Raw genomic sequence first — 12,108 nt, forward strand, 5'->3', positions numbered from 1 at the left:
TGGACACTTTCATGCCATAAACTATGATATTAATTAACAAAGCATCTAAATACCTATTTAAAAAAAAATTGTTCTTGGAATGTGGGAAATACTGGCAAAGCAGCATTTACTGCCCATCCCTGGTTGTCCTAATGGTATTAAGAGTCAACCACAATGTGTGGGGAGTCACATGTAGGTCAGGCAGGATATGGGGTGGGGTGGGGTGGGGTGGGGACAGTGGGGTGGCAGCTTCCCTTCCCTTCTCTTCCCTGAGCGACATTAGTGAACCAGTTGGGTTTTTACAACAATCCAGCAGCTTTCATGGTCATTTTTGTTTCTGGTGCTAGTTTACAAATGACCAGATTTATTGTTTTCAATTTCACAACTTGATTTGAACTCACAATCTCTGGGGTTCTAGTCCAATACCATCGCCATTAGGCTACAGTACCTACATTCGATTACTCTGTAATTACGTAAAACATCACAAAAATGGTAAGACTGAAAAGTTGGGGAATAACAGCCTATAAGACAAAAAAAAATCTGATTTAAAAAAATGAATAACTAATTTGTCTCGTATGCTAGATCAATAAACAAACCTCCCATCTCCTACGATCTGAAGTGCATCTTTTTCTGCCCAATATCTAGGTAAATGATAACAAGACCCAGGCATCGCAACAGAGAACCCACAGTCCGTACACCAGCTATTGGAATGCATCATTGAAGCAGACTGAATGTAGACTCAAACAGGCTGCAACTCAAGCTCTAAACCAACAGTATAACAGGTGACTGAACAGCATATTGTATGACACAGTAAATCACTTCGCTATACTCCATACATATAATAATAATAAACTGCTAATTTCCTATCTAAACAGAGGCCTTAAAGGAGAAGTGCACTTTTTGGCTGTGAAACATGCTACAGTTTCAAAACTAGCCTAAGCCTCTCCGCTGGCTAGTACAATCCTAAATACAGCAAACACAGAACCTTTCCGCTGGCCCGAAAGCTCAAAACTGACTCTCAGGTAAATAGGCTTTCCACAGAAATACAACTCAAACCTCTTTGTAGTTATAACCTCTTGCGCATCCCCGATTTCCTTCGCTCCACCATTGGCGGCCGTGCCTTCAGCTGCCTCGGCCCTAAGCTCTGGAATTCCCTCCCTAAACCTCTCTGCCCCTCTACCTCTCTCTCCTCTTTTAAGTCGCTCCTTAAAACCCGCCTCATTGACCAAGCTTTTGTTCACTGGTCCTACTATCACTTTGTGTGGCTCGCTGTCAAATATTTTCTGACAACGCTGCTGTGAAGCACCTTGGGATGTTTTACTACATTAAAGGCGCTATATAAATGCAAGTGGTTGTTGTTATAGTGAAACAAAAGGCAGCATTACACTTACCAATTATAAATCTATAGCCAATCTTTGATAATGGTATATGATGCTTGCCATACAATGTGAAATCAATCATTTAATCCAATTAGCATCTTTACTCTTGCTATTATGCTTTCCCTAACACTTCACACCTTGTGAAGCCTACCACAAACAGCCCATCTGAATTCTGAACTCCTGGCTTTTCGTTCGAGAAATATCCTGTGTGACTTTTAACCCCTCACATGTTGTTTTCAACAATAAAAAATACAAGTTAAAAATTCAACCACAGGCAAGAATCCATTTTTTTTGGTCAACCCATATTACATTTGTGTTGTGGGATTGAAGTACAGAATAATGCACGGACCTTTCAACCCATAGACTTGGGCAATTCGAAGACGGATTCCAGCTCGTTGGTGATATCGAACCATGCGGAGTGTACTAAGGTATGCGGGTGGCTGTTGAGGCAAGAGGTGTTTCCTGCCATCTAGTCTTTCCTCGTACCAGGCCATCCACTGTTCAGGAGGAACTGTAGAGACAGCAAAGGTTTTATAGGAGAATAGACACTGCATTCCAAACATACTTATTGTCTAGGCCTTACACAAACGGCATTCAGATCAAGCTTCCAAAGATCATCATGGTAAAGGTCTGGCAAGACATTTTGCTATATTAAGATACAACAGATTGCAACAACACAGTCAGCCACATGGATGCACAAAAGCCCAGAGTCAGATAGGGTGTGGCAAGGCCATGGAGGGAATTGTAAGCATGAGTACTCATGAGGCACTACAAATGTATTGGATATAAGACAGTCACATGTAAATGAGAAAGAGAAGTTAATCTTTCAGGTGTGATCAGGTACCACAATGAATTTAAAATCCTAGTCCTTGCTTTCATTTCCCTCCATGGCCTCGCCACACCCAATCTTGGCAACTTCCCCCATCCCAGCCATGATGTTTGTCCCTCTAACTTTGGGCTCCTATACACCTGCATTCTCTGTTCCTCCATCTCTGATTGAGCTCTCAGCCATCTTAGCTCTACTTTCTGGAAATTCCTTCACTTCACACCTCCCCCCCCCCCCCACCCCATCATTAAAAAAACTCCTCAAAACCTATATTTTCGACCACGCTTATGGTCAACTCTCCTAACTCCCACTACTGCTCGGTGTCTGCACTGAGTTCCTTCTATGTGAAGCACCTTGGAACATTCATTATGTCCAAAGGCACTAAATAAATGCAAGCTGTTATTGCACAGGTACAGTAAAACAAACTTTGTGACTGGCAGGATCAGTACAATGATAACATTATGGCCACAACTGATACTTTGATATCTTCATCTTTGAAGCATGTATGATTAACATATAGCTCAGCAGTGACTCTTTATTCTGCAAGGCACTTTGAAGCATTGACATCTCTCAGATCAAAGGTTAGTACCAGCAACACTAGAAACACTGAAGCAGTTCAAATCTCTTATTAAAACTTACCTCCTGTTCTGTGATGACTTTAAAAAAGTATATCTTTGAGGACTGAACTAACCCGCTATCCTTTCATCTCTGGGCTCCATGTTCAAAGTCAACCCAAGCTGATGGATAAAAGTTTCCTCTACCTACTGGTTGTAACATATGAGATGTTTCAGAGTCTCAACTCAAGTGCTAGTGTAAGTCTTAGGGGATATGAGCCCACAACTAAAAAACTGCCCGAACTGAGAAAAGAATTAGCATCCTCGAAGAGGTCACAACATAGAGCAAATAAGGAGAAATACCGGCAGGAGGGTCGGTACCCAGAGGACACAGATTTAAGATAATTGGCAAAAGAACCAGAGGGGAGATGAGAAGAATTTTTTTTAACGCAGCGAGTTGTTACGGTCTGGAATGCGCTGCCTGAAAGGGTGGTGAAAGCAGATTCAATAGTATCCTTCAAAGGGGAATTGGATAAATACATGAAAAGGGAAAAAAAATTGCAAGACTATGAGGAAAGAGCAGGGGAGTGGAACTAATTGGATAGCTCTTTCAAACAGCCAGCACAGGCATGATGGGCCGAATGGCCTCCTTCTGTGCTGTATGATTCTATGAAATTGGCTGGTTGATGACAGTGATTGTTTGATTACCCAACACTAACACTGCTCACCACAATCACAAGTACAGATGAGGGAGGTTGTTCAGGCCATCGAGTTCATCCTTCCAAAGAAACCTAGGATCATCACAGAATCACAGAAGAATCACAGAAACCCCACAGTGCAGATAGAGGCCATTTCGGCCCATCGAGCCTGCACCGACACATATCCCACCCGATCCCCGTAACCCCTACACCAACGCATATCCCCGTAACCCCACGTATTTAATCCCCCTAACACTAAGGGTCAATTTATCATAGCCAATCAACCTAACCCGCACATCTTTGGACATCCTCCCCAACAAAGCACCTAACTGCCTCTTGAATAACTCCAGGGTTTTTGCCTCTGCTATTCTACCTGGTAGATTATTTCAGGTATTGATATTTGTGCGAAGAAGTGTTTCCTGGACTTGCCTTTTACCAATTTGTATTTAAGTCCCCCCAATCCTGCAGTCATGGGTGAACTGGAAATAGTGCCCAAGATTAACCTTTCTATTCCACTTAGCACTTTATGTAAGCACCTCTTTAAAGGCCCCATTTCATTCGAATTCTCAGGGCTGATGAGTCCAATTTTTCTAACTTTTCCTAACTCAATCTTCTGACACTGGGATTGTTGTGTATGTACCTTTAAGAGAGAACTGTTTTACAGCTCCTGTATACTGTAGTACCGGCAGTGACCACACCTGTATATAAAGCCGGAGCAGGCTTCTGTACTTCAGTCGTGAGACTACTCTACTCTAGTAAACACCTGTTGATTGTTAAGTTACAGCCTCCGTGTAGTTCTTGGGGAAACATCCTATTTAAAGAATCACGGGTCTAACAGGGATGAGGACCAAAATTTAAAAAGAAATAAAGGTACACGTCACAGCAGTGCAGGAACATGCAAACAATCAATTCCATTCACTCTGATATCACTTGTTGGGCCCAGATTAAAGGTGAAATTTCCCCTTTTGTCCTCATGCCAGTTTTTTTGCTGGAATTATCCACCAGAAGATTTCACCCTGCAGCTATCCATGCAATATGCTTTCAATCTGAAATATACTTAGTCATGAAATTTATAGACATACTTAACTCTTATAAATCCTGAAGATAAGTTAGAGATTGACATAAGAGAAGTTTGCATTTATATAGTGCCTTTCACAACCTCAGGATGTCCCAAAGTGCTTTACAGTCAATTAAGTCATTTTGAAGTGTAGTCACTGTTGTAATGTAGGAAACGCGGCAGCCAATTTGCACACAGCAAGATTCCACAAACAGCAATGTGATAATGACCAGATAATCTATTTTTAGTGATGCAGGTTGAGGGGTAACTATTGGCCCCAGGACACCAGAAGGAACTCCCCAGCTCTTCTTTGAAATAGTGCAATGGGATCTTTTATGTCCACCTGAGAGGGCAAACGGGGCCTTGGTTTAACGTCTCATCTGTAAGACGGCACCACAGACAATGCAGCACCCGCTTAGTACTGCACTGAAGTGTCAGCCTAGATTTTTGTGCTCAAATCTCTGGAGTGGGGCTCAAACCCACAACCTTCTGATGCAGACGAACAGGTGTACTAACCTCAAGCAGTGGGGTTGAAGGACATGTACCACTTTGAAAGCAATAACTGACCATCCACCATGCATATTCAGTACTGTAGCCACTATGCACAATGACCAAAGGTTAGAGCCAGTCTCCATAATTGTATTATTCAAAGTTGAGAGACACTTAATGCCAAGTGGTCAAGCCAAGAATAAAAATGAGACAAAAGGAAGGACTTGCATTTCTATAGCGCCTTTCACAACCATCGGACGTCCCAAAGCACTTTACAGCCAATTAAGTACTTAAAAAAAAAGTGTAGTCACTGTTGTAATGTAGGAAAATGTTTTAAATTACTGCCAAGAAACCTAAGTGACAGGTGTATGGCAAAGTACTGGACACCACCAAGGCTGAAAGGAGTAGGAGAGATAATAAGGGAGATATCAGCCAGTAATGGTTAGGTGATAGCAAACTTGGGTTTTAAAATCTTGTAGATTGCAGAATGATTTGAGTGAATGTCCCTCAAAATGAGAAGTGGTTGATGAGCCTGGGCATAGATTTTCTCCATGACGTGTACCCTACTTAAACATCTCTCTCACCCTCCTTTAAGACGCTCTTTAAAACCTACCTCTTTTGAGCAAGCTTATGGCCACCTGTCCTAATACAGGTAGACTATCCTTTATCCGAAAACCTTGGGACCAGCTGTGTTTCGGTTTTCGGAATTTTTCGGATTTCAGAAGGTTTTCATCTCCGTATCTGACAACAAACACTGTTGCTTAGCAACAGCTTGTAAACACTCGGGCCCTGCCTTGGAAGCGTCTCTGAAGCTGTTGCTAAGCTACAGAGACTCTTTCCACAGCCTGACTGTTTAAAAAAAATGCTAGGGGAAGAAAAAAAACCTAACAAAACGGCTGCTGATTTCTGCCGTTAGATCGAGGTTTCCGGCTCCCCCTGCTCCGTATCTGAATTCCTTGACTTAGCGGGGGTCTGGGGCTCGACTGCCGCCGCCAGTTGTGGGCTCCTACACTAAGCTGGCCCGCAAATCAGGTCGGGGGGGGAAGAAAAGACTATCGGACGGGCCGCTGCAGCTATCGGACGGGCCGCTGTATTGTTGGGTTCACTCTCCCGGTACCTCCTTCACACTGCCCGGCTCGGCCTGCAATCTCCTACCCAGGAGGGAACTCTGTGACCCTCTGCTCTGCTCACAGGGAAAGGCAGAGCTCCTGGACCACTCCTGTCATGTTTGGCGCCACTCGGGTCATGTCGTGCGCACAACTTACGCTCCACGAAAAAACTTTCGGTTATTCGAGGTTTTCGGTTTTCGGAAGTGCGGATAAAGGATAGTCTACCTGTATCTCCTTATGTGGCCCAGTGTTAAATTTTGTTTGATAACGCTCCTGTAAAGCGCCTTGGGACGTTTTATTATGCTAAAGGCGCTATATAAATGCAAGTTGTTGTTGTTATATCATTACCTGTGATTGATCATTTTGTAAAGGCATGCAAGTCCATTAATTAATTGATCCAAATGTCTGTAGGAAATAGGAGTGCGTCACCCGCTTTCCCATTCTGATCAATCATGGCAGGTTAAAACACAACAGAAACAGTGCATCAGATTAAAGAGTCTCCGAGAACAATACCGTAGCAATATTATTTGCCCTGGTGGCTTGCCCTCTTCTAGCCTGCTGTCTGCACAGCATGTGGGCTAGGAACAATACAGTGCAGTTAATTAAGCCAGTCCAGTAGAGGTCAGTGCACGGCATTGATTTCTGAATGCAACCAAATAGCTCCAATATTGAGCTACCATTTTATGCTGCAGCTACAAAATCACATTTTGGTAAATTTCCAGCCAAACAAAGTGGTCTAATGTAAATGGTAGAGAGTTATTTACTGCAGTTGTACATATTCTCGTGTATAAAATCCCACCTCTTGACCCTAGAGTTGGGCTGAGGTCATGAATCGGTTGATGGAAACCTCCTGCCCTTTTCCTACAAGGAAAGAAAACAGTGCATTCATCGAGCAGGTAACTCAATATGACCTTGGTACAATGCCTGGGAAATTCCATCCAGTTCAAAACATCCTGAAATTGATCTTAAAAGGGGCAGGTCTATTTGTTCTAATGTTCTCCCTCTCCTCTACTGAATAGATACATTGCAGCTCTCTGATACACAACTCGTCATTCGTGAGTCTGGACCTCGAGTGTCAGCAGGCATCACAGTTGCATCCAAAGCTGTTCCCACCTGATGAACGCTTCCAGCAAGAGTCAGTGGACAACAGTGCATTCTCTGGGACACTGAGGTCCATTGTAGCATCACAACTACTGGCCTAGCTGAAATCAACCAACTTAGCACAGACTGGAAATCAAAACTGAGACCTTCTGACTCCCTTTTGTCACTAAAGCATCCAGGGAGTTCTGTGGACGGAGCAGGATTGACAGATGCAAGGGCCTTTTTAGATTGCATACTTTCATATGTCAGTATGGCAATGACATTACACACATGCCACATAAATGATGTACTTTGGTTCATGTCATTATTTTGTGCATTAACGAATAAACAAGATAAAGTTTGTCAAACATAGTTTTCAAGATGATACTCCTTCAACATTTAGGAATAGGTTAGAGAGATGGTTGAAGGAGAGGGTAATAAAAGGCATATGGGAACAGAGCGCACACATGGGATTAGGACTACTGCTTGCATAGAGGATAAACACCAACACGGACTGGTTGGGCTGTTGTAGGTGGGAGGTTATGTGATGCAACCTCCAGGAATACATCCACCCAGAGTTGGCAACCCTATTGTGCGCTGAATTAGCTGATCTCACCTAGCCTGGCAGTGGTGCTGCTACATTTGGCTGGGATAGGTGGAGGAAAATCAGTCAAAGCTCCCACTCTTGATCACGATCTGACCATCCCTGCTAGAAGTGCGTGTGTGTATATAGAGGACAGGACGGGATACAGCTATGATGATGCACACCAAGGGCTGGATTTTGATACTGGAGGCGTGTAGGAGGCGGTACTACAACTTTTGGGGTTGTAGTCCCACCTCCATCGAGTTGTGGCCAACACACTCGATTTTCACTTGATTGACCTTGTTGAGCCCACCCAGCGGGCTCAGCAGGCCAATTAAGGGCCACCCGGCAACAGGTGACGTCACAGATTGACATTTCATCTGTCAAGAGCTTTTGACAGATGAAATATCAGCGTTTGACAGCGCTTTGAAGCTGTCAAACACTGACAATCTGTACTCCAAGTTAATTCCTTCCTCTCAGGCTGATTTAGAGATCTCTCCAGAACAGAAAGCTGAATGCTGCAGATTTTGACAGCTCGCGGCCATTCTGCTTTCTGTGCCGGTGAGATGAGGGACTCCCGAGACCTGAAGGAAGGAAGGCTGTAAAGGTAAGTAAAGGTAAGTAAAACTTATTTAAACACTTTACACACACCAAACACACTTACCTCTGCACTCATGCACACATTACTCACCTGAACACCGGACATCTCGAACCCTCCAAGCCCTTCAGCCCGACGGTCCGCCTCGCTAACGTGGCGTGGTTTGGAGCCGTTGGGAACCCCACACTTCAGGAATAAAAATAGGGATTAGGCTAAAAACTGCCTGTTAGCTACCTGTTAACAAGCAGTTAATTGGCACTAATCCCCTTCCCGCCTTGGGGAGGCGGCTTCCAGCACAGGTCAGGTTTCTGCCTCCTTTGAAACTGGCATGGAGGCGGGTTGGGGGCGGGATGAGTTTGTGCCCCCCGATTTCGCAATTTTAACCCCCCACACGCCTCCAATCCCGCCTCCACGGCCCAATGAAAATCCTGCCCCAAGAGTCTGCTGATGCCCACTGTATAGATCCACACGTGAACAATGGTCAGAAGTAAATGCTTTCAGGAGAGGAAGGAATAGGGGAATGGGAAGTGGTGAGAAAAAAAAAATTGTGCCCATTGAAACTGGGAATGTATCTATTACATTGTTATCAAGTAAGTGTCTTGAAAATCATTGCAGTGCTCCATTTGAAGGCGCAGAAATATATCCTTTTTTCCCCCAGTTTTTTCCCGTGTCTCCTGAATACCCCTGACTTTTGCTTGGATATGGTTCCATCACAGTCGAGCACGATCAGCAAATTCAGCACCAAAATGGGAATACACCCGAAAGTCCTTACCTTGAGTCTGCTCCTTGCTCATTAACTGTGCTGCTGCATTACCCACAGAGACTGGGAACTCCTTGTCCTGCTGGAAGGATGAGATCATCTCCAGCTCGGATTCATTTGGTTTTGCGTCCTCTGTGAAGTAATATTCACTCAGATAGTCTGGAGGGGGCACGGGATCCTGGCCAAAGCAGAGAAAAACATGGACATTTTGTAAGGGATGTCACTGTTGTATTTATTTTTGATACTGATCTAGAGGGATCAGATGGAAAGGGACACAAGTACAACTGAGATATCAATTGCAGAAAGAAACTTAACTACACCACGCAAGTGGCAGTTTCTATTTTGCCTTCAGTAGTCTCGCCCACATTCAGACACCTTGAGCTGGTAGAATAGAAAAGGTAAGCTCCCTTGATTGCACAGTGGGTAAAGGTTCCCACTTGCTGTAGTATTAGGATAGAAAGAACAGAATATCCCAGAAATAAATACAGAAAATGCTTGAAATACTCAGCATGTCAGGCAGCATCTATGGAGAGAGAAACAGAGTTAATGGGCTGGATTTTGATACTGGAGGCGTGTAGGAGGCGGGACTACAACTTTTGGGGTTGTAGTCCTGCCTCCATCGAGTTGTGGCCAACCCACTCGATTTTCACTTGATTGACCTTGTTGAGCCCGCCCAGCGGGCTCAGCAGGCCAATTAAGGGCCACCCGGCAACAGGTGATGTCACAGATTGACATTTCATCTGTCAAGAGCTTTGAAGCTGTCAAACACTGACAATCTGTACTCCAAGTTAATTCCTTCCTCTCAGGCTGATTTAGAGATCTCTCCAGAACAGAAAGCTGAATGCTTCAACTTTTGACAGCTCACAGCCATTCTGCTTTCTGTGCCGGTGAGATGAGGGACTCCCGAGACCTGAAGGAAGGAAGGCTGTAAAGGTAAGTAAAGGTAATTACACTTCTTTAAACACTTTACACACACCAAACACACTTACCTCTGCACTCATGCACCCATCATTCACCTGAACACCGAACATCTCGAACCCTCCAAGCCCTTCAGCCCGACGGTCCAACTCGCTAACTTGGCATGGTTTGGAGCCGTCGGGAATCCCACACTTCAGGAGTAAAAATAGGGATTAGGCTAAAAACTGCCTGTTAACAGGCAGTTAATTGGCACTAATCCCCTTCCCGCCTCGGGGAGGCAGGTCCCAGCACAGGTCGGGTATCCGCCTCCTTTGAAACTGGCATGGAGGCGGGTTGGGGGCGGGATGGGTTCGTGCCCCCGGATTTCGCGATTTTCACCCCCCACACAGCTCCAATCCCGCCTCCACGGCCCAATGAAAATCCTGCCCAATGTTTCTGGGTGATGATGCCCCCCACCAAGTCGTGCTCCCTTATCCCAAGGGCCTGGTTTGGGGCGGGTGGAGGATCCACCCCTCCAGAGGTCATCCTGGAAACTGCAGCGCAATGCTGAGACCCTGCATATCCATGTCCTGGCCTAGATCTTTGGCCCTTCCAACGCACTCTCACCAAAGTTACAGCGGGAGTTTGCCAGAAAGGGCCGAAGACCTTCAGCGCCAAAGTTTACTGACCAACGTTCTGGCCACAATCAACACCAGCTAACACAGATTAACTGGTTATTCATCATACTGCTGTTTGTGCGATCTTGTGGTCTGCAAAATGCATGCTTTGTGTATCCATACAAGTACAGTAGCTGCACTTCAAAGTAGTTCATTATTGTGAAGCACTTTGAGACATTTCTGATAGATGTCATAAGGCAAATTCCATTCATTCCTTATAAGAACCACTTCTTACAAAAGTGAATTGTTTATCATCACTATAGCTACACAAATACTGAACTAACTTCCTGACTTATGATTGAGCTGAATTAACCTGTGTGTGTGGTAAAAGCCGGATTAACAAACTGCAGCAGGGAATTGTAGGTTGATGATTCAGTGATGATGCAGTGAGAGGAGTCTGTTCTTTTGATGGCATCCCTCTTCTCAATTTGAGCTGGAATCCTCCAACATTTAACTCTCCACGTTCATTGAACAAGGAAACCATGGTGTTGCCTGCAAAAATCAAACGGTAAATAAACAGAGGCCCAAACAGGGAAGAGAGCAATGTTGGGCCCAATAGCTCTTGAGTGCCCAGTTATCCGAGACTTGCAGGCGGTGTATTTCCCTTACAGCTACAGTATGTGCTCATTTAAATTTTATAATCGGTTTTAAAATAAGCTCCATCTAGTGGCTGGTTGTATTTCATTTCCCTTTATGGTGACTTTTTGGAGTGATAGACCACTGGGGCGTAGCTCATTAAACCAACAGACAGGCTATTTAACAGGGTTTCATTGAACAGTGAAATATCAATGAGCTTGAACAGAAATTATATTTAATTGTTATGATTTTATAAGATTGAAATATTCTTGTAATTTCACTTAGGAAGAATTCTTCTGGTCCCTATTGTAGTGATATTATAACTGCATTCATGAAGATTCACTTTGGTCAGAATATATATAGCAAAACTGCACATGGGTTACAAAAATAACATATTTCACTAGAAATACAGATTATACAAAATCTTCATGAATACATTTACAATGTGGCTACAATAGCAACCAAAGCAATTCTTCCTTTTATATATACATGATGATTTTTTTTAAAGCACAGGTTTCCTTTTTCTCTCTTGTCAGTCTCCCTGCACCATGCACTGTCCCCAGTCAAGAACACAAGTCATCTCTTAGGGCTGGGACAGCATTGTATGGAGCCACCGACAGGTGCAGAGAATGGGTGGATCTCCCCCACCCCCCACACACCCACTGCTTCCTCCTTCTCTCCCCCTCGTGGTGAAGCACTTGGCTTCTGCACAGCACTTCATCACAATGTTATCATTCCAGGATAGTGAAGTTGAGTTTGGAAACTTGCCATATGATGAATCATGACTTGAACCTGAGTTGTGCCACCCTGTGACACACAATGCCCGCCCGTAATAGCCACTAGGAA

At 44.2% G+C, this 12,108-nt stretch overlaps 1 protein-coding gene across 4 annotated transcripts in view; it reads right to left on the reverse strand.

The window, feature by feature from the left end:
* LOC147102299 (uncharacterized) overlaps window positions 1-12,108 on the reverse strand; it is a 146,089-nt gene that overhangs the window by 21,601 nt on the left and 112,380 nt on the right. For all 4 annotated transcript variants that reach the window (XR_015073248.1, XM_085964702.1, XM_085964701.1 and 1 more), the window contains exons 21-23: window positions 11,000-11,178; window positions 9,125-9,290; window positions 1,708-1,869 (exon numbers count right to left, since the gene is read on the reverse strand). Coding sequence is in view for 3 of the 4 variants with exons in the window: in XM_085964702.1 (XP_085820828.1) it covers window positions 1,708-1,869; window positions 9,125-9,290; window positions 11,000-11,178 (507 nt within the window). In the remaining variant the exon portion in view is untranslated. The remainder of the gene's footprint in view (window positions 1-1,707; window positions 1,870-9,124; window positions 9,291-10,999; window positions 11,179-12,108) is intronic.

The sequence above is a fragment of the Somniosus microcephalus genome, chromosome 22 (genome assembly GCF_052327205.1).
Source record: "Somniosus microcephalus isolate GS21.2 chromosome 22, FLI_Smic_1.0, whole genome shotgun sequence".
NCBI lineage: Eukaryota > Metazoa > Chordata > Chondrichthyes > Squaliformes > Somniosidae > Somniosus > Somniosus microcephalus.